Source organism: Rattus norvegicus, chromosome 3, assembly GCF_021556685.1.
Source record: "Rattus norvegicus strain SHRSP/BbbUtx chromosome 3, alternate assembly SHRSP_T2T, whole genome shotgun sequence".
In the NCBI taxonomy this organism is placed as follows: Eukaryota; Metazoa; Chordata; class Mammalia; order Rodentia; family Muridae; genus Rattus; species Rattus norvegicus.
The window spans coordinates 70,736,191-70,759,236 of record NC_141536.1 but is presented as its reverse complement, the minus strand read 5'-3'; the positions used below and the strand labels follow the sequence as shown (position 1 = coordinate 70,759,236).

At 40.8% G+C, this 23,046-nt stretch overlaps 1 protein-coding gene across 2 annotated transcripts; it reads left to right on the top strand.

Moving 5' to 3' along the window:
- Positions 1–13,277: 13,277 nt before the first annotated feature.
- Or8k32 (olfactory receptor family 8 subfamily K member 32) lies at positions 13,278–22,468 on the top strand. Of its 2 annotated transcripts, none has more exon segments than NM_001000678.1 (2): positions 13,278–14,160; positions 22,413–22,468. In NM_001000678.1, coding segments are annotated over 2 exon segments (939 nt in total).
- The last annotated feature ends 578 nt before the right edge of the window (positions 22,469–23,046 follow it).

Here is a 23,046-nt window from a genome sequence, read left to right as displayed (position 1 = left end):
GACTTCAGTAGCAGTCCTTCACCAACCTGTTTGATTGGGTAGAGGGCCATGGAAAAGAAAACATTGGTCCTGACCTTGGCCACAGCCTCCAGATGGAGTAAGCTGAAGAGCCCATGCTAAGACTTTCTCCTCTCATCATCCTAGCGTAAACATAGCCAAAGCCTGTTCCGGATTCTGTCTGACAAAACAAAGTTACTCGCAGACTGTTGCAAACTCTTTCTGAAACTACTTTAGGGGCTCCCCTGCCCCCCAACCTAGAGCATTTTGACCACAGGGGCAGGAACTAACTGCTGTGGGAATAGGATCAGAGGCACTCTCCATGTCAATGATGACTAACAGGGCAGGTGACATAATGCTGGAGATCAACTCCTCTCTTGGAATAGGGCCAGAAGATAAGGCAGGCTCCCTTAAAGAACTTCTCTTAATGAAAGCTCTCCTTCTGTGAGCAAGTGTTGAAGGTCTGGCCACTGAAGGCAGCGACTGGAATTTATTTTTCAGGGCCAAAAGTCTCATAATAGTCTTTAAAATAATTACTAACTCTCCACTATCTTTTTGCTGTTAAAGTGTCAGCCTCAGCTGGCCTTATCACCTTGAAACTCCTCTTAGGATGACTTGGCCTGAGCTGCTCTGCTGCCTGTGTGCAGCCTGTAGCTGGCTTGCTAGCAGGCCTGCTTGCCTGTCACCCTTAGCCCTATACTTCCTCACTCTGTGCTGTCCCTTTCTTAGAAGCTGTGAATGTCTAAGCAACAGGGAGATCCTTTCTTCAGGATCCAAGGCAAAGCTTTCAGGTTCTTGTTAATACCTGCTTCAGACACGGTCACTCACTAACCTGGAGTCCTTCATACACATGTGTGGTGAACTGTTAATAGCAGCTAGACTGGACAAAGGGAACAGAGGGAGGGGCATCTCTCCTTGGGTAGGAGGCTCAAGAGAGAAAGACAAAACTCCATGGAAGAAAATTTTTTTCAAGCAAATTTTTTCCAAGTTAAGCACCAAGAGGGCCAAGTAAAACTGCTTGACAAACAAAACAAACAGTTCCATGATTTCAAACATAGTCCTCAGTCCATGTCCAAAAACAAAACAAAAGCCAAAAGACACTTGACAATACCACAGAAAACAAACTAGACAAACAAGACCAAGACAAGGCATCCTATAAGCAATTTCCACAGATGCCTGATACCTTCAGTACATGGCCAAACTGCAGCTTAAACATAGCTGCTTCTGGGATGAGGCAGACCATCTGATCCCACCTCCCAACGGGATTCCAGAGTGTCCTCTAGATTCCTCTCTCCTCCTAGAGCATCCTTTAGGGCCTGTGGCCTGTGACAACTAGCACATCTGCCTGTTACAGCTGTAAACCCCTCATAGGATCCACAGCAACCACGGAGGGAATTCTAAGCCCTCTCTGGGGGGGGACTTGAACCCCCCTCTGAAAGGACCCAAACTCTTCAGACAGCAGACGTGGACAACACAAGACAACATGAAATAAAGACGAGACAACATGACACAGAGAGGAAACAGAAAGTAACACAGAACACAAAACCCAGATTTGCTCAAGGTTACCTCCAACCTTCTCGCCATTTGTGGTCTGGGGGAAGCACAGTTCCCAGCTGATGCATCAAAATGTTGTAAGACCCCATAGTGGTCTTACGTCAGGAGTGCCACCCACAGATCACAGATTGACAAAGTGATCACTGCAATAGCATGAGAGTATAAGGTTTTTAATCCACTTACATGGGGTTGCTCTTCCACGCAGGGAAAAGCAACCTTGAACCCAAAAAGCACACAACTCTTATTCATTACAGACGGCAGACTTCAGCAATAGGGATAGCTGGCCCATAAAACAATCATTAACTCTGCATTATCGTTTGTATTAATTGCTTCCTCCTGTGGGAACTATGGACAAATATTTCCTACAAAGTATAAGAATTCCTTTAAATCTCTTTTCTTAACCCTATTCTTCACATCCTGAGAGACTCCCTGAGTCCTGTCACAAAAGCTGACTGTAGAATGCTTGTCCCTTCGATTACCACTGAGATCTGCGTCCTCTGGGGAGAAACACACCAAGCGTCAGGCGGTCCACAGTTGCCAGAAGCGGGAGAGCAAAGGCTCTGAGAGGGGGAACGAAGGCTCCGACAAAAGAAGGAAGACAGGCCTGTCTATTCACTGAGGACGACGTTCTCCTCCAGGAGGCCTCCAAACAGCTGCATGCTGGGCGCCATTTGTCAATGAGGGTGCTGAGGGTACCTGGAAGAGAATGAGGGACAAAAGATGTGAAGAAGGACGCCAAGACAAGATTCTGCTCAAGGCAACAATTTTATTTCTTCCCAAGGCTGAATTTATACCATAACAGGGGTAACAGAGAGAGGGGGCAAGTGGGAAACATTTATATGTATATAAACATTATATGTATATAAATGTATATATTGGATAATTGTATATATTGGATATTAGTCATCTATCAGATGTAGGATTGGTAAGGATCTTTTCCCAATCTCTTGGTTGCCATTTTGTCCTATTGATAGTGTCCTTTGCTTACAGAAATTTTGTAATTTTTTGAGATCCCATTTGTAGATTTTTGATCTTAGAGCATAAGCCATTACTGTTCTATTCAGAAAATTTTCCCTATGGCCATGTGTTTGTACCATTCCCCCCACGTTCTTTTCTGCTAATTTCCATGAATATGGTTTTATGTGGAGGTCCTTGATCTACTTGGACTTGAGCTTTGTACTGGGCAATAAGAATTGGTCTATTTGCATTTTTCTAAATGCTGACTGAAAGTTGAACCAGCACCATTAACTGAGCCAAATTATGCTTATACATAAACCATACAAAGACCCAAAAAAGAAAGAGAACTTCAGACCTATTTCCCTTATGAATATTGACTCTAAAATATGCAATAAAATTCTCACAAACCGAATTCAGGAAAACATCAAAATGATCATCCATCATGATCAAGTTGGATTGATCCCAAAGATGCAGGGATGGTTCAATATACGGAAATCCATCAACATAATCCACTATGTAAATGAACTCAAAGAGAAAACCACATGTTCATCTCATTAGATGCTGAGAAAGCATTTGACAAAATTCAACATCCCTTCATGTTAAAAGACTTGGAAAGATCAGGAATTCGAGGCCCATACATAAACACAGTAAAAGCAATATACATCAAACCAGTAGCCGACATTAAACTAAATGGAGAGAAACTTGAAGCAATCCCATTAAAATCAGGGACTAGACAAGGCTGCCATTCTTTTCCTACTTATTCAATATGGTACTCAAAGTCCTAGTGAAAGCTCTCAGACAACAAAAGGAGGTCAAAGGAATACAAATTTGAAAGGAAGAAGTCAAAAATATCACTATTTGTATTAGTATATGTAAATGACCCCAAACATTCCACCAGAGAACTACTAAGCTTGATAAACAACTTCAGCCAACTGGCGTGGTATAAAATTAAGCAAATCATTAGTAGCCTTCCTCTACTAAAAGGATAAGCTGGCTAAGAAAGAAATTAGGGAAATGACATCCTTCACTGTAGACACAAATAACATAAAATACCTCGATGTGAATCTAACCAAGCAAAAGAAAGAACTCTATGACAAAAACTTCAAGTCTCTGAAGAAAGAAATTCAAGAAGATCTCAGAAGATGAAAAGACCTCCCATGCTCATGGATTGGCAGGATTAATACAGTAAAAATGGCCATTTGGCCAAAAGCAATCTACAGGTTCAAATGCAATCCCCAGCAAAATTCCATCTCAGTTCTTGATAGAGTTAGAAAGAGCAACTTTCTAACTCATTTGGAATAACAAAAAAAACCCAGGATAGCAAAAAGTATTCACAACAATAAAAGAACTTCTGGGGAAATCAGCATCCTTGACCTTAAGCTGTATGACAGAGCAATAGTGATAAAAACTGTATAGTATTGGTAGAGAATCAGGCAGATAGATCAATGGAATAGAACTGAAGACCCAGAAACGAACCAATACACCTCTGGTCACTAGAACCTTTACAGAGGAGCTAAAACCATCCAGTGGAAAAAAAGATAGCATTTTTAACATTGATACTGTTTCACCCATGGTTCAGCATGTAGAAGAATGTGAATCAACCCATTCTTAGTTCCATATGCAAAGCTTTAGTCCAAGTGGATCAAAGACCTCCACATAAAACTAGATACACTCAAATTAATATAAGAAAAATTGGGGAAGAGCCTTAGACACATGGGCACTAGGAAATTTTACTTAACAAAACTCCAAAGATGTATGCTCTAAGGTCAAGAATCAAAAAGTGGAACCTCATAAAACTGCAAAGCTTCTGTAATGCAAAGGACACTGTCATTAGGACAAAAGGCAACCAACAGATTTGGAAAACATCTTAACCAATCCTACACTTCATAAAGGGCTAATATCTGATTTATACAAAGAACTAAAGATATTTAAGACTCCAGAGAATCAAGTAACCCTATTAAAAATGAGGTACAGAGCTTAACAAAGAATTCTCAGTTGAGAAATATCTAATGTCTGAGAAGTACCAAGAAAAAGTGTTCAACATCTTTAGTCATCAGGGAAATCCGAATCATAGCAACCCTGAGATTCCACCTCACAGCAGTCAGAATGGCGAATATCAAAAACTCAGGTGACAACGCATGCTGGGGAAATTGTGGAGAAAGAGAAACACTCTTCCATTGTTGGTTGAATTGCAAGCTGGTACAATTAGTCTGGAAATCACTCTGGAGGTTCCTCAGAAAATTGGACATTGCACTACCTGAGGACCCAGTTATACCACTCCTGGGTGTATAGTCAAATGATGCTCAAACATACAACCAAGACACATGCTCCACTACGTTCATAGCAGTCTTATTTATAAGAGCCAGAAGAGGGAAGGGCCTAGATGCCCTTCAACAGAAGAATGGGTACAGAAAATGTGATAAATCTACACAATGGAGTACTAGTCAGCTATCAAAAACAACGACATTGTGAAATTCATAGGCAAATGGATTGAACTAGAAAATATCATCCTGATTGAGGTAACACAATAACAAAATAACACACATGGTATGCACTCACTGATAAGTGGATATTAGCCCAAAAGATCTAATTACCCAAGACACCATCTACAGACCACATGAATCTCAAGAAGGATGACCGAAGTGTGGATGCTTCAGTCCTCTTTAAAGGAGTAACAAAAATATTCATAGGAAGGGATATGGAGACAAAGCTTGGAGCAGAGACTGAAGGAATAGTCATTCATACCCTGTCCTCACGGGGATCCAGCCCATATATATACAGCCAGCAAAACTAGACAATATTGATGAAGCCAAGAAGTGGATACTGACAGGAGGCTGATATAGTTGTCTCCTGAGAGGCTCAGCCAGAATGTCACAAATACATAGGCAAATGCTAGCAGCAAACCACTGAACTGAGAACAGAGTCTCTGTTGGAGGAATAAGAAAAAGGTATTGAAGGAGCTGAAGGGCCTTGCAACCCCATAAGAACAAATATACCAACCAACCAGAGCTCCCAGGGACTAAAACACTACCCAAAGATTACACATGGACAGACCCATAGCCCCTGCTGTACATGTAGCAGAGGAAGGCCTTGTTGGGCACCAATGGGAGGAGACGTCCTTGGTCCTGCCAAGGCTGGGCCACCAGTGTAGGGGAATGTCAGGCTGGGGAGGTAAGAAAGGGGAGTGGTTGGGAAAGGGGAACACTCTTAAAGAAGAAGGGGCTGGGGACTGGATAGGGGGCTTATGGATAGGAAACCAGGAATCAGAATAACATTTGAGATGTAAATAAAAAATATTCAAAAAAAGTTACTTGAAAAAAAAAGACTATTTTTTCCAGTGGATGATTTTAGCCCCTTTGTCAAAACAAGTGACTATAGGTGTGTGGGTTTGTTTCTGGGTCTTGAATTATATTCCATTGATCCACCTGCCTGTCTCTGTACCAATACTATACAGTTTTTATCACTTTTTTAAATCACTTTTGCTCTGTAATACAACTTAAGATGCAGGGATGGTGATTCCCACAGAAGTTCTTGTATTGCTGAGGATAGTATTCCCTATCTTGTTTTGTTGTTGTTGTTGTTGTTGTTGTTGTTGTTGTTGTTGCTCTAAAGGAATTTGCAAATTGCTCTTTCTAACTCCATGAAGAACTGGGTTGGAATTTTGAAGGGGATATCATTGAATATATATATTGCCTTTGTCAAAATAGCTATTTTTACAATATTAATCCTGCTAATCCGTGAACATAAGAGATCCTTCCATCTTCTGCAGTCTTTAATTTCTTTCTTCAGAGACTTGAAGTTCTTGTCATACAGATCTTTCACTTCTTGGTTAATGTCACATTGAGGTATTTTATATTATTTGTGGCTATTGTGAAGGTTGTTATTTCCCTTGATTCTTTCTCAGCCTGTATCTCCGTTTAGTAGAGAAAGGCTGCTGATTTGTTTGAGTTAATTTTACATCCAGTCACTTTCCTGAAGTTGTTTATCAGCTGTAGGATTTCTTTGGTAAAATTCTTGTGGTCACTTAAGCATACTCTCATTTCATCTACAAAAATGATATTTTGGCTTCTTCCTTTCCAATTTGTATCAATTTAACCTCCCTTTGTTTTCCCAATGCCCTGGCTAGGACTTTAAGTACTATATTGAGTAGGTAGGACGAGTATGAAAATTAAGGCACAACATACCCAAATGTTTGGGAAACAATGAAAGGTGTGCTAAGAGGAAAAATCATAGCTTTGAGTGCCTCCAAAAGGAAACTGGAGTGCATACAGTAGCCGCTTGACAGCACACCTGAAAACTCTAACAAAAAGAAGCAAATACATCCATGAGGAGTAGAAAGGAGAAAATAATCAAACTCAGGGCTGAAATCAGCCAATTAGAAACAAAAAAAAAACTATTCAAAGAATCAACAACACAAGGAGCTGGTTCTTTGAGAAAATCAAAGAGATCGATAAACCCTTAGCCAGACTAACCAGAGGGCACAGAGACAGTATCCAAATTATCAAAATCAGAAATAAAAAACGTGATACAACAACAGAAACTGAGGAAATACAAAAAAAAATTATCAGCTCCTACTACTCAACAGACTGGAAAATCTGGATGAAATGAACAATTTTCTAAACAGATATCAGGTACCAACATTAAACTAGTGTCAGATAATCCATGTAAACATTCCCATAATTCCTAAAGAAATAAAAGAAGTCTCCCAACCAAAAATCCCAACCAAAAAAAAAAAATGCCCAGGACCAAAAGGTTTAGTGTGCAGAATTCTATTAGATCTTCATTGAAGATGTAAAACCAATATTCTGCCAACTATTTAACAAAATAGAAACAGAAGGAACACTACCCAATTCATTCTATGAAGCCACAATTACACTTACACCTAAACCACACAAAGTCCCAACCAAAGAGAGAGAGAGAGAGAGAGAGAGAGAGAGAGAGAGAGAGAGAGAGAGAGAAAGAGAATTTCAGACCATTTTCCCTTATGAATATCGACACAAAAATACTCAATAAAATTCTTGCAAACCAAATCCCAGAAAACATCAACGATCACTCATCATGATCAAGTAGACTTTCATCCCAGGGATGCAGGGATAGTTCAAAATGGAAATTATCATTGTAATCCACTGTATAAACAAACTCAACATAAATAACAAAACAAAACAAAACACATTATCATCTTATGAGATGCTGAGAAAGGTTTTGATAAAAATTCAACATGCCTTCATATTAAAAGTCTTTGAAAAATCAGGAATTCAAGGCCCATAGTTAAACATAGTAAAAGCAATATCCAACAAAACAGTAACGAACATCAATCTAAATGGAGAGAAACTTGAAGCCATCCCACTAAAGTCAGGAAATAAACAAGTACTGAAGAATTTAATGGGGACTTGATGTTTATCAAGTTACTCCATTTTCCAAGCTATTGCTACTTATACCAACCATTTCATATTCTGATTAAATTAGACAGTTTCATGTAGCTCATGGAACTGGAAGTTTACTCTATTTATCCTTGTATAATTGAGGATTATTTAATTCAGTATGATGTTCTCCATGTTCATCTCTAGTACAATACTTTGCATTTTTAAAGTTGAATTACTATTTGTATATTCACCTTGTTGATGATTAATTTTCTTTACTTCATGTCAAGTTATGTTATATAAAACAAGAGAGTACACATTTACGTATGAGAACCAGGCCTCAATATTTTTGACAAGTACTTGTAAGTAAGAATATTGAATTATACAACAAATAATTAAATCACAGCTGAATACAAATTGATCCTGAAAGTTCTAACCTCCAGCCATCACTTCATTAGACTTTCTAAAATTTTGTCTGTAATTAACATACCCAACTCTCCTCAGGGAGAGTGTCCTTGATTTAACATGTATACATAAAGAGATCTCAAAAACCCTTGCTAACAACCACATTGGGAAATGAAGACAGCATTTTCATAAGAGGTAACAAGGGTGCACACAGACTCCTGTCATTTCATCATATGTATGTGGGGGGCAACTTTTGTTAGTGTCTCACCATTTGGAGGTAATCATTTCTGATTCATTTCCTATTCTTTTTAGTAATCCATATTGTCTGAGTAGCATACACTTAATTTTATAACTAGTGAAGTGCTGAGATGAGAAGAAATAGGAAATAAACGACATGAGTTTGTTTAAAGAACAGAATTTTAGAAAATAGATGGTAAGTGTGCACTATGCTGTCTGTACCATCTTTAGTTTTATTTGCCTCAGATTTATTAAGGATCCCCTACAAAATTATGCTAAACCCAAAGTCGTGAAACTTCTAGAAAAAGATGAAATAAGTATCCAGTTACTGACAGCAAAGACAGAGGAGAATTAAGACAATATGTGATAACATATATCTATGTTTTATGTCATGTATGACATGTATTTATAAAATATTATATGAAAGTCCATTCTCCTTACTTAACCTAATGTAAAATCTTCATACTGATATGTCACAGCTGTGTTTTCCTTTTGATCCATTTATATTTTTACCATTTACTTATTTGTGTGTGTGGTGTGTGTGTGGTGTGTGTGTGGTGTGTGTGTGGTGTGTGTGTGGTGTGTGTGTGTGGTGTGTGTGTGTGTGTGGTATGTGTGTGTGTGGTGTGTGTGTGTGGTGTGTGTGTGGTGTGTGTGTGTGTGGTGTGTGTGTGGTGTGTGTGTGTGTGGTGTGTGTGTGTGGTGTGTGTGTGTGGTGTGTGTGTGTGTGGTGTGTGTGTGTGTGGTGTGTGTGTGTGGTGTGTGTGTGTGGTGTGTGTGTGTGGTGTGTGTGTGTGGTGTGTGTGTGTGGTGTGTGTGTGTGTGTGTGTGTGGTGTGTGTGTGTGTGTGGTGTGTGTGGTGTGTGTGTGTGGTGTGTGTGTGTGTGGTGTGTGTGTGTGTGTGGTGTGTGTGTGTGTGGTGTGTGTGGTGTGTGTGTGTGTGTGTGTGTGTGTGTGTGTGTCTGTGTGTGTACGCATATACAGAGATCAGGGAATTGTGCATGAGTCCATTCTCACCTTACACTGAGATGTTCTCCTCTTCACATTCAAGTCTGTTTACCAAGCAGTTTACCTGTGAAGAGATCTCCCTGAGTCACTTCCTGATTTTTTTAATGAAGCAACTGTAGTTGCATCCCACAGTGGCTGTAAAACCATTAATGAGCATCAAGAGACACCTAATTATATCTTATGTCAAAGGGAGGGTTCCTTAATTTGTATTAAGAAACACTAATTTTTCTGAGAGTGTAGTTTGGAAGAGTAACATACCAGAATTTAGTGAGCATATTAATCTATAAAAGAAATAATTTTTCATTGTGTTCTAAAACTATTCAAAGGAAACTTTTTGTCTTTCCTTACTTATGAGAAAATTGACAGTCGGTGTATTTCACTTTTTACTGCTTTACCATGGCAAAGCAAACCAATAAAAAAGAACCAAGACTTGGTGGTGTCAGTTAAGCAATAATTGATGTTTTTACATATTAACCATCTGAAGTTTATAATGTTAAGTGGAAAAATCAGGAAACCACATGTTATAAAAACCTCATAAGTGAGTGAAGTACAAATTATATATATTCACTTTTACCCAGGACCTTCAAAACTTGGAGGTTGTGTTGCTATATTCTCAGAGACTGCAGCTTCTACCATGATTACCAATGGAAAACAATTTATTTCTGGTTTTATTAAAAATATTTTCATAGTTTTTTGAATACTTATGTTTACAAAAGTAATAATTGTTTTTCTCCTGTGATTTTTCTCTCTGTTGCACTGTAAATACTTCGACACTTCTTCTTCTAGTGTAGCAATTTATTTCACTCTATGTTCTACTTTTTATTGTGTTCTATGGTGTGTTTGGAAGTAGTTCCTTTTAGCTAAACAGGTCAAATACTTTGTGTCTCCACTCACATCAATGCAAATACCATGGAACTGCATTTTTATTTTGTTTTGTGGCATATACAACACAGGTAAAAGTTAATACAGTGTCAGGCATTAAACGTCTTTCACAAAACTTGCCAAACATACTGAAAATGCTTTTGTTAATAATTATATTATTTGTAATATAGTACCTCTTTTATTTATTTATTTATTTATTTATTTATTTATTTATTTTTACATTCCAGATTTTATTCTCCTCCCAGTCTATCCTCCGACTCTACCACATCCCATACTTCCTCTGCACCACCCCTGCTTCCACAAGAATGTCCCCACCCAACGCAGCCAACCAGACCTCTGAACTCCCTGAGGCCTCCATTCTCTAGAGGGTTAGGGTACATAGTCTCTCACTGAACCCTGGCCGGGCAGTCCTCTGCAATACATGTGTTGCAGACGTCATATCAGCTGGTGTATGCTTCTTGGTTAGTGATCCAGTGTTTAAGAGATTTCAGGGTTCCAGGCTAATTGAGACTTCTAGTCCTACTACAAGTTTGCCCTCCCTCTCAGCTTCTTCTGTCTTTTCCCTACTTTAACCACAGGAGTCAGGAGCTTCTGTTCACTGATTGGTTCAAATATCTGCATCTGACTCCTGCAGCTGCTTGTTGAGTCTTCCGGAGGGCAGACATGATAGGTCCCCTTTTTAAAGCTCTACATAGCCTCGTAACAGTGTCAGGCCTTGAGGTTTCTCCTTGACCTGAATCTCAATTTGTGCCTGTTGCGGGACCTTCTTTTCCTCAGGAGAAGACTCCATTTCCATCTCTGCAGTTCTTTCAGACAGGAACTATTATGGATCAGAATTTTGACTGTGGGATAACAACCCCGTCCCTCACTTGATGTCCTTTCTTTCTGCTGGAGGTGGGCTCAAAAGTTACCTCTCCCCACTGTAGGGCATTTAATCTAGGGTTCCTCTCTTTGAATCCTGAGCGACTCTCACCTCCCATGTCTCTGGTACATTCTGAAGGGTACTCCCAATCCCCTACCTCCTGAGGTTGTCTGTTTCCATTCTTTCTGCTGGCCCTCTGGGCTTCAGTCCTTTCCCCCCGCAAACTAATACCAGATCATGTTCCTCTCTCCCTCCAACCCCCGTCCCCTTTCCCTCTCAGGTCCCTCTCTCTTTCCAACCTTGTGGTTGCTTCCTTCACTCTCCCAAGTAAGACTGAAGCATCCTCACTTGGGCCCTTCAATTTGTTAACCTTTTTGAGTTCTGTGGACTGTATCTTGGATATTCTGTAGTATTTTTGGGGAGGGGGAGCTAATGTCTCCTTATTAGTGGGTAGATACCATGCATGTCCTTTGGGTCTGAGTTACCTCACTCAGGATGATAATTTCTAGTTCCAGGAGCTTTTCAGAGTTTGAGTATAAGCCAATTTTAATGAACTCTCTTAATTTCTTTCCTCAATTTCTTCATGTTTTTCTATATTCGAAGCGTTAACATGTATGTGTCTAACTTGAGACAATAAAAATTGCATAATAAAACGTACCTTCACAGGAAAAGATTACTTTATATACAAGAGACTTACTTAATTTTTTATAGAAATAGTAATGCCAAAAATAATTCAAAAGGAGAGCAAACTATGAATATTTTCTCTTGCCTGAGAGATCTACAGGCTGGGATAGCTTGTATTTACCAGTTCTTCATTACTAACTCCTCATTTGCCCATCATTACAGATCTAACAAAGAAGCTACATTCAATCTTGTAGGATGTACATGTGCAAATATATGAACAACACTTACTCAGGTAAGTTATTATAACAAGCGACTATTTGAAATCAATGTGTGCATCATCTTTGTGAACTATCTTATGAGAGCAAAGAATCCCTGGATCACTTATCACTCTTTCAGGTTTTCCAAAGTGAATATGGAGACTTCTTGGTATTATACATGCTAAATATGTGTTATACATCACATCTTATTTTCCCAAAGAGAAAGTTGTATATCACAGGGTAGCATGTAAGATGATGGCATAGATATACTAAGAAGCACTTTGGTTAATGCAAATAAAGACATCTATAAGTGAAATACTTTGAGTGAAATTGCATCTAACAAAGAAGGATTGTTACAATTATCCTGGATATTTCAATCTATACATCTAAAGATTCTCTAGATCTAGCTATAAAAGTAGTCTTCTGTGTACTGTGAAATATTTCAGTATTGTGTATTGTTATTGCCATGTACTATATATGTTATTAGAACTATACAATTGTTAAATGTCACAATTTATTTTGATCTTTTCAGAAATAAAATGAAAATAAATTTTATCCATGTGTATCCATTTTCTATCTTCAATTTGAAGATTTTATATATAAATGCAAGTAATCTATTTATGTATGATATACAATAAAACAGATAAAATATTAAATGTATGTATCTATGCATATACACATATTGCTCTCTAGCAATGTTACTAGATAACGAAAGTAACAAAAGTTTAGTCTGGATTTTGACCATGATATACATTTGATATGTAAAGATAATTTGCTTTCCATTTTAACTACTGCTAAATCATTAGATTAAGGGGAACAGCTCACATTCATTTTGGAGACACTGTATATTGTTAGCAAGAATTTATCTTCTCTGAATAAAACATTCATTGGTTGAGAACCAAAGATTCATATCTATGTCTTTGTTTATTCAAAGATACATGTTTGCATATGTGTGTGTACAGAAGTAAAGAGAAGTGTATATACATCTCTTTATTAGTAGATATATTTTAAACACTATTTTCACATATTTGGACACATATTTAATCAACTTTGAATAAGAAAAGTCCACAAATGGTAATATTTGAAATCTTAACTGTGCTGCTCTATTTATAACAGGTTTTTTAATAAACCCAAATGGAGAGCCAAAACCTCACTCCAGTGACTGAATTTATCCTGAGGGGCATCACTGACCGCCCTGAGCTACAGGCCCCATTATTTGGACTGTTTCTCATCATCTATCTGATCTCACTGGTTGGCAACTTGGGGATGATCATCCTTACTATAGCAGAATCCAGGCTTCAAACACCCATGTACTTTTTTCTCAGACACTTGGCTATCACAGATCTTGGTTATTCTACTGCTATTGGACCAAAAATGTTAGCAAATTTTGTTGTCAGTAAAAATACAATATCCTTTCATCTTTGTGCTACACAATTAGCCTTTTTCCTCCTGTTCATTGCTTGTGAACTGTTTATTCTATCTGTGATGTCTAATGACCGCTATGTAGCTATCTGTAACCCTCTACTTTACAATGTCATGTCACAAATTATGTGTTGGGTCCTGGTGGCAATCCCATACCTTTACAGTGTATTCATTTCTCTCATAGTAACCATAAATATCTTTTCTTCATCCTTCTGTGGCTACAATGTTATCCCTCATTTTTACTGTGATGGCCTTCCCTTGATATCCCTGCTCTGCACAAATACAGACAAAAATGAGCTAATAATTTTAATTTTATCTGCTATTAACTTGATTTCTTCTCTTCTGGTCATCCTTGGCTCCTATCTACTCATCTTCAGAGCCATTCTCAAAATGAACTCTGCTGAAGGCAGACGGAAGGCTTTCTCCACCTGTGGGTCCCATCTGACAGTGGTCATTGTCTTCTATGGGACTTTAATTTTTATGTATGTGCAACCTAAGACCAGTCACTCCTTTGACAATGACAAAGTGGCTTCCATCTTTTATACTCTAATCATCCCTATGTTGAATCCCTTGATCTATAGCTTAAGAAACAAAGATGTGAGCAGCTCTCTGCTCCCAGACCCGGTGAGAGAGAGACCCAACCTCCTGGTCAGGTGGGCACGCCTGAGGCTGCAGAGCAGAAGAGACCACCAACTCTGCTCACCCCTGCCCACATCCCTGGCCCAAGAGGAAACTGTATAAGGCCTCTGGGCTCCCGTGGGGGAGGGCCCAGGAGCGGCAGGACCCCTGTCCCTGAGACACCGCCGGAACCTGAAAGAAACAGACCGGATAAACAGTTCTCTGCACCCAAATCCCGTGGGAGGGAGAGCTAAACCTTCAGAGAGGCAGACAAGCCTGGGAAACCAGAAGTGACTGCTCCCTGCACACACATCTCGGACGCCAGAGGAAAAAGCCAAAGACCATCTGGAACCCTGGTGCACTGAAGTTCCCGGAAGGGGCGGCACAGGTCTCCTGGTTGCTGCCGCTGCAGAGAGCCCGTGGGGAGCACCCCACGAGCGAACCTGAGCCTCGGGACCACAGGTAAGACCAAATTTTCTGCTGCAAGAAAGCTGCCTGGTGAGCTTGGGACACAGGAAAGCAGAATTTCTCTAGGACCGGGCACGTTCTGTGTTTACCGGAAGTCCCACACCCGCGGATCCCGGCCCGCAGCAGCTCTCTGCTCCCAGACCCGGTGAGAGAGAGACCCAACCGCCTGGTCAGGTGGGCACTCCTGAGGCTGCAGAGCGGAAGAGACCACCAACTCTGCTCACCCCTGCCCACATCCCTGGCCCAAGAGGAAACTGTATAAGGCCTCTGGGCTCCCGTGGGGGAGGGCCCAGGAGCGGCAGGACCCCTGTGCCTGAGACACCGCCGGAACCTGAAAGAAACAGACCGGATAAACAGTTCTCTGCACCCAAATCCCGTGGGAGGGAGAGCTAAACCTTCAGAGAGGCAGACAAGCCTGGGAAACCAGAAGTGACTGCTCCCTGCACACACATCTCGGACGCCAGAGGAAAAAGCCAAAGACCATCTGGAACCCTGGTGCACTGAAGTTCCCGGAAGGGGCGGCACAGGTCTTCCTGGTGGCTGCCGCTGCAGAGAGCCTGTGGGGAGCACCCCAGGAGCGAACCTGAGCCTCGGGACCACAGGTAAGACCAAATTTTCTGCTGCAAGAAAGCTGCCTGGTGAGCTTGGGACACAGGAAAGCAGAATTTCTCTAGGACCGGGCACGTTCTGTGTTTACCGGAAGTCCCACACCCGCGGATCCCGGCCCGCAGCAGCTCTCTGCTCCCAGACCCGGTGAGAGAGAGACCCAACCGCCTGGTCAGGTGGGCACTCCTGAGGCTGCAGAGCGGAAGAGACCACCAACTCTGCTCACCCCTGCCCACATCCCTGGCCCAAGAGGAAACTGTATAAGGCCTCTGGGCTCCCGTGGGGGAGGGCCCAGGAGCGGCAGGACCCCTGTGCCTGAGACACCGCCGGAACCTGAAAGAAACAGACCGGATAAACAGTTCTCTGCACCCAAATCCCGTGGGAGGGAGAGCTAAACCTTCAGAGAGGCAGACAAGCCTGGGAAACCAGAAGTGACTGCTCCCTGCACACACATCTCGGACGCCAGAGGAAAAAGCCAAAGACCATCTGGAACCCTGGTGCACTGAAGTTCCCGGAAGGGGCGGCACAGGTCTTCCTGGTGGCTGCCGCTGCAGAGAGCCTGTGGGGAGCACCCCAGGAGCGAACCTGAGCCTCGGGACCACAGGTAAGACCAAATTTTCTGCTGCAAGAAAGCTGCCTGGTGAGCTTGGGACACAGGAAAGCAGAATTTCTCTAGGACCGGGCACGTTCTGTGTTTACCGGAAGTCCTACACCCGCGGATCCCGGCCCGCAGCAGCTCTCTGCTCCCAGACCCGGTGAGAGAGAGACCCAACCGCCTGGTCAGGTGGGCACTCCTGAGGCTGCAGAGCGGAAGAGACCACCAACTCTGCTCACCCCTGCCCACATCCCTGGCCCAAGAGGAAACTGTATAAGGCCTCTGGGCTCCCGTGGGGGAGGGCCCAGGAGCGGCAGGACCCCTGTGCCTGAGACACCGCCGGAACCTGAAAGAAACAGACCGGATAAACAGTTCTCTGCACCCAAATCCCGTGGGAGGGAGAGCTAAACCTTCAGAGAGGCAGACAAGCCTGGGAAACCAGAAGTGACTGCTCCCTGCACACACATCTCGGACGCCAGAGGAAAAAGCCAAAGACCATCTGGAACCCTGGTGCACTGAAGCTCCCGGAAGGGGTGGCACAGGGCTTCCTGGTTGCTGCCGCAGCAGAGAGCCCCTGGGCAGCACCCCACGAGTGAACCTGAGCCTCGGGACCACAGGTAAGACCAAATTTTCTGCTGCAAGAAAGCTGCCTGGTGAACTCAAGACACAGGCCCACAGGAACAGCTGAAGACCTGTAGAGAGGAAAAACTACACGCCAGAAAGCAGAACACTCTGTCCCCATAACTGACTGAAAGAGAGGAAAACAGGTCTACAGCACTCCTGTCACACAGGCTTATAGGACAGTCTAGCCACTGTCAGAAATAGCAGAACAAAGTAACACTAGAGATAATCTGATGGCGAGAGGCAAGCGCAGGAACCCAAGCAACAGAAACCAAGACTACATGCCATCATCGGAGCCCAATTCTCCCATCAAAACAAACATGGAATATCCAAACACACCAGAAAAGCAAGATCTAGTTACAAAATCATATTTGATCATGATGCTGGAGGACTTCAAGAAAGACATGAACACACTTAGGGAAGCACAGGAAAACATTAATAAACAAGTAAAAGCCTACAGAGAGGAATCGCAAAAATCCCTGAAAGAATTCCAGGAAAACACAATCAAACAGTTGAAGGAATTAAAAATGGAAATAGAAGCAATCAAGAAAGAACACATGGAAACAACCCTGGATATAGAAAACCAAAAGAAGAGACAAGGAGCTGTAGATACAAGCCTCACCAACAGAATTCAAGAGATGGAAGAGAGAATCTCAGGAGCAGAAGATTCCATAGAAATCATTGACTCAACTGTCAAAGATAATGTAAAGCGGAAAAAGCTACTGGTCCAAAACATACAGGAAATCCAGGACTCAATGAGAAGGTCAAACCTAAGGATAATAGGTATAGAAGAGAGTGAAGACTCCCAGCTCAAAGGACCAGTAAATATCTTCAACAAAATCATAGAAGAAAACTTCCCTAACCTAAAAAAAGAGATACCCATAGACATACAAGAAGCCTACAGAACTCCAAATAGATTGGACCAGAAAAGAAACACCTCCCGTCACATAATTGTCAAAACACCAAACGCACAAAATAAAGAAAGAATATTAAAAGCAGTAAGGGAAAAAGGTCAAGTAACATATAAAGGGAGACCTATCAGAATCACACCAGACTTCTCGCCAGAAACTATGAAGGCCAGAAGATCCTGGACTGATGTCATACAGACCCTAAGAGAACACAAATGCCAGCCTAGGTTACTGTATCCAGCAAAACTCTCAATTAACATTGATGGAGAAACCAAGATATTCCATGACAAAACCAAATTTACACAATATCTTTCTACAAATCCAGCACTACAAAGGATAATAAATGGTAAAGCCCAACATAAGGAGGCAAGCTATACCCTAGAAGAAGCAAGAAACTAATCGTCTTGGCAACAAAACAAAGAGAATGAAAGCACACAAACATAACCTCACATCCAAATATGAATATAAAGGGAAGCAATAATCACTATTCCTTAATATCTCTCAATATCAATGGCCTCAACTCCCCAATAAAAAGACATAGATTAACAAACTGGATACGCAATGAGGACCCTGCATTCTGCTGCCTACAGGAAACACACCTCAGAGACAAAGACAGACACTACCTCAGAGTGAAAGGCTGGAAAACAACTTTCCAAGCAAATGGTCAGAAGAAGCAAGCTGGAGTAGCCATTCTAATATCAAATAAAATCAATTTCCAACTAAAAGTCATCAAAAAAGATAAGGAAGGACACTTCATATTCATCAAAGGAAAAATCCACCAAGATGAACTCTCAATCCTAAATATCTATGCCCCAAATACAAGGGCACCTACATACGTAAAAGAAACCTTACTAAAGCTCAATACACACATTGCACCTCACACAATAATAGTGGGAGACTTCAACACCCCACTCTCATCAATGGACAGATCATGGAAACAGAAATTAAACAGTGATGTCGACAGACTAAGAGAAGTCATGAGCCAAATGGACTTAACGGATATTTATAGAACATTCTATCCTAAAGCAAAAGGATATACCTTCTTCTCAGCTCCTCATGGTACTTTCTCCAAAATTGACCATATAATTGGTCAAAAAACGGGCCTCAACAGGTACAGAAAGATAGAGATAATCCCATGCATGCTATCGGACCACCACGGCCTAAAACTGGTCTTCAATAACAATAAGGGAAGAATGCCTACATATACGTGGAAATTGAACAATGCTCTACTCAATGATAACCTGGTCAAGGAAGAAATAAAGAAAGAAATTAAAAACTTGTTAGAATTTAATGAAAATGAAGATACAACATACCCAAACTTATGGGACACAATGAAAGCTGTGCTAAGAGGAAAACTCATAGCGCTGATTGCCTGCAGAAAGAAACAGGAAAGAGCATATGTCAGCAGCTTGACAGCACACCTAAAAGCTCTAGAACAAAAAGAAGCAAATACACCCAGGAGGAGTAGAAGGCAGGAAATTATCAAACTCAGAGCGGAAATCAACCAAGTAGAAACCAAAAGGACCATAGAAAGAATGAACAGAACCAAAAGTTGGTTCTTTGAGAAAATCAACAAGATAGATAAACCCTTAGCCAGACTAACGAGAGGACACAGAGAGTGCGTCCAAATTAACAAAATTAGAAATGAAAAGGGAGACATAACTACAGATTCAGAGGAAATTCAAAAAATCATCAGATCTTACTATAAAAACCTATATTCAACAAAATTTGAAAATCTTCAGGAAATGGACAATTTCCTAGACAGATACCAGGTATCGAAGTTAAATCAGGAACAGATAAACCAGTTAAACAACCCCATAACTCCTAAGGAAATAGAAGCAGTCATTAAAGGTCTTCTAACCAAAAAGAGCCCAGGTCCAGACGGGTTTAGTGCAGAATTCTATCAAACCTTCATAGAAAACCTCATACCAATATTATCCAAACTATTCCACAAAATTGAAACAGATGGAGCACTACCTAATTCCTTCTACGAAGCCACAATTACTCTTATACCTAAACCACACAAAGACACAACAAAGAAAGAGAACTTCAGACCAATTTCCCTTATGAATATCGACGCAAAAATACTCAATAAAATTCTGGCAAACCGAATTCAAGAGCACATCAAAACAATCATCCACCATGATCAAGTAGGCTTCATCCCAGGCATGCAGGGATGGTTTAATATACGGAAAACCATCAACGTGATCCATCATATAAACAAACTGAAAAAACAAAACCACATGATCATTTCATTAGATGCTGAGAAAGCATTTGACAAAATTCAACTCCCCTTCATGATAAAAGTCCTGGAAAGAATAGGAATTCAAGGCCCATACCTAAACATAGTAAAAGCCATATACAGCAAACCAGTTGCTAACATTAAACTAAATGGAGAGAAACTCGAAGCAATCCCACTAAAATCAGGGACTAGACAAGGCTGCCCACTCTCTCCCTACTTATTCAATATAGTTCTTGAAGTTCTAGCCAGAGCAATCAGACAACAAAAGGAGATCAAGGGGATACAGATCGGAAAAGAAGAAGTCAAAATATCACTATTTGCAGATGATATGATAGTATATTTAAGTGATCCCAAAAGTTCCACCAGAGAACTACTAAAGCTGATAAACAACTTCAGCAAAGTGGCTGGGTATAAAATTAACTCAAATAAATCAGTTTCCTCTATACAAAAGAGAAACAAGCCGAGAAAGAAATTAGGGAAACGACACCCTTCATAATAGACCCAAATAATATAAAGTACCTCGGTGTGACTTTAACCAAGCAAGTAAAAGATCTGTACAATAAGAACTTCAAGACACTGAGGAAAGAAATTGAAGAAGACCTCAGAAGATGGAAAGATCTCCCATGCTCATGGATTGGCAGGATTAATATAGTAAAAATGGCCATTTTACCAAAAGCAATCTACAGATTCAATGCAATCCCCATCAAAATACCAATCCAATTCTTCAAAGAGTTAGACAGAACAATTTGCAAATTCATCTGGAATAACAAAAAACCCAGGATAGCTAAAGCTATCCTCAACAATAAAAGGACTTCAGGGGGAATCACTATCCCTGAACTCAAGCAGTATTACAGAGCAATAGTGATAAAAACTGCATGGTATTGGTACAGAGACAGACAGATAGACCAATGGAATAGAATTGAAGACCCAGAAATGAACCCACACACCTATGGTCACTTGATTTTTGACAAAGGAGCCAAAACCATCCAATGGAAAAAAGATAGCATTTTCAGCAAATGGTGCTGGCTCAACTGGAGGGCAACATGTAGAAGAATGCAGATCGATCCATGCTTATCACCCTGTACAAAGCTTAAGTCCAAGTGGATCAAGGACCTCCACATCAAACCAGACACACTCAAACTAATAGAAGAAAAACTAGGGAAGCATCTGGAACACATGGGCACTGGAAAAAATTTCCTGAACAAAACACCAATGGCTTATGCTCTAAGATCAAGAATCGACAAATGGGATCTCATAAAACTGCAAAGCTTCTGTAAGGCAAAGGACACGGTGGTTAGGACAAAACGGCAACCAACAGATTGGGAAAAGATCTTTACCAATCCTACAACAGATAGAGGCCTTATATCCAAAATATACAAAGAACTCAAGAAGTTAGACCGCAGGGAAACAAATAACCCTATTAAAAAATGGGGTTCAGAGCTAAACAAAGAATTCACAGCTGAGGAATGCCGAATGGCTGAGAAACACCTAAAGAAATGTTCAACATCTTTAGTCATAAGGGAAATGCAAATCAAAACAACCCTGAGATTTCACCTCACACCAGTGAGAATGGCTAAGATCAAAAACTCAGGTGACAGCAGATGCTGGCGAGGATGTGGAGAAAGAGGAACACTCCTCCATTGTTGGTGGGATTGCAGACTGGTAAAACCATTCTGGAAATCAGTCTGGAGGTTCCTCAGAAAATTGGACATTGAACTGCCTGAGGATCCAGCTATACCTCTCTTGGGCATATACCCAAAAGATGCCTCAACATATAAAAGAGACACGTGCTCCACTCTGTTCATCGCAGCCTTATTTATAATAGCCAGAAAATGGAAAGAACCCAGATGCCCTTCAACAGAGGAATGGATACAGAAAATGTGGTACATCTACACAATGGAATATTACTCAGCTATCAAAAACAACGAGTCTATGAAATTCGTAGGCAAATGGTTGGAACTGGAAAATATCATCCTGAGTGAGCTAACCCAATCACAGAAAGACATACATGGTATGCACTCATTGATAAGTGGCTATTAGCCCAAATGCTTGAATTACCCTAGATCCCTAGAACAAACGAAACTCAAGATGGATGATCAAAATGTGAATGCTTCACTCCTTCTTTAAATGAGGAAAAAGAATACCCTTGGCTGGGAAGGGAGAGGCAAAGATTAAAACAGAGACTGAAGGAACACCCATTCAGAGCCTGCCCCACAGGTGGCCCATACATATACAGCCACCCAATTGGACAAGATGGATGAAGCAAAGAAGTGCAGACCGACAGGAGCCGGATGTAGATCGCTCCTGAGAGACACAGCCAGAATACAGCAAATACAGAGGCGAATGCCAGCAGCAAACCACTGAGCTGAGAATAGGTCCCCCGTTGAAGGAATCAGAGAAAGAACTGGAAGAGCTTGAAGGGGCTCGAGACCCCAAAAGTACAACAATGTCAAGCAACCAGAGCTTCCAGGGACTAAGCCACTACCTAAAGACTATATATGGACTGACCCTGGACTCTGACCCCATAGGTAGCAATGAATATCCTAGTAAGAGCCCCAGTGGAAGGGGAAGCCCTGGGTCCTGCTAAGACTGAACCCCCAGTGAACTAGACTATGGGGGGAGGGCGGCAATGGGGGGAGGGTTGGGAGGGGAACACCCATAAGGAAGGGGAGGGGGGAGGGGGATGTTTGCCCGGAAACCGGGAAAGGGAATAACACTTGAAATGTATATAAGAAATACTCAAGTTAATAAAAAAAAAAAAAAAAAAAAGAAAAAAAAAAGAAACAAAGATGTAAAATATGCTATTAGAAAGACAGGGAAAATCATATGCAGTAATTTCTCATAGAAGTCACAGGATATTAAATGTTACATTACTTCACTACCAATGAATTTAAATGCCCTGTAAGTTTCAATGAAGAAAATAGGGAACAACTTCACTTCTCTGAAGAAAAGACAGATTGTAAAGAACAGATTTGAAGAAATGAGGTAGCATAGAAAATTCTTTTAAAAATGTGTAGACCAAAGAGAATAGCAATGTTTGTTGTATGTGAATGAAGAGAAGAACAAGTGTCTCAAACGACTTTTGGTTTTGTGATAATGTGGAAATTTTAGGATAATCATAGTTTTCTAAATTGAACTTTACAAAAAATTGCCTGATGTTTATGTGTATCTGTTTATTTATTTGTATGAAAATGGACTGGTTTTGTAGTAGTATTTATATACATTTGGTATCCATGTACATTTCTATTAACTATTAAAAGATTTTAATCACAAGACAAATGAAGTCTATCAGTTTAATAATAAGTTCCCAGTAATATCAGAGCACACAGATACATTCATTCCACAGGAGTATTTATGTCCTGATTCTACTTCAATTCCTCTTCTTATTAATTCATACATGATCACAGTAGCAATAACTAATGT

What these genes read in the sequence shown, in the direction of transcription:
- Or8k32 (XM_087653690.1), top strand. Translation starts at nt 13,278, where the DNA reads ATGGAGAGCCAAAACCTCACTCCAGTGACTGAATTTATCCTGAGGGGC. An exon ending in ATAGCTTAAGAAACAAAGAT is followed by an intron (nt 14,163 to 22,393) that starts GTGAGCAGCTCT and finishes AAAAAAAAAAAG; the next exon opens with AAAAAAAAAAGAAACAAAGA.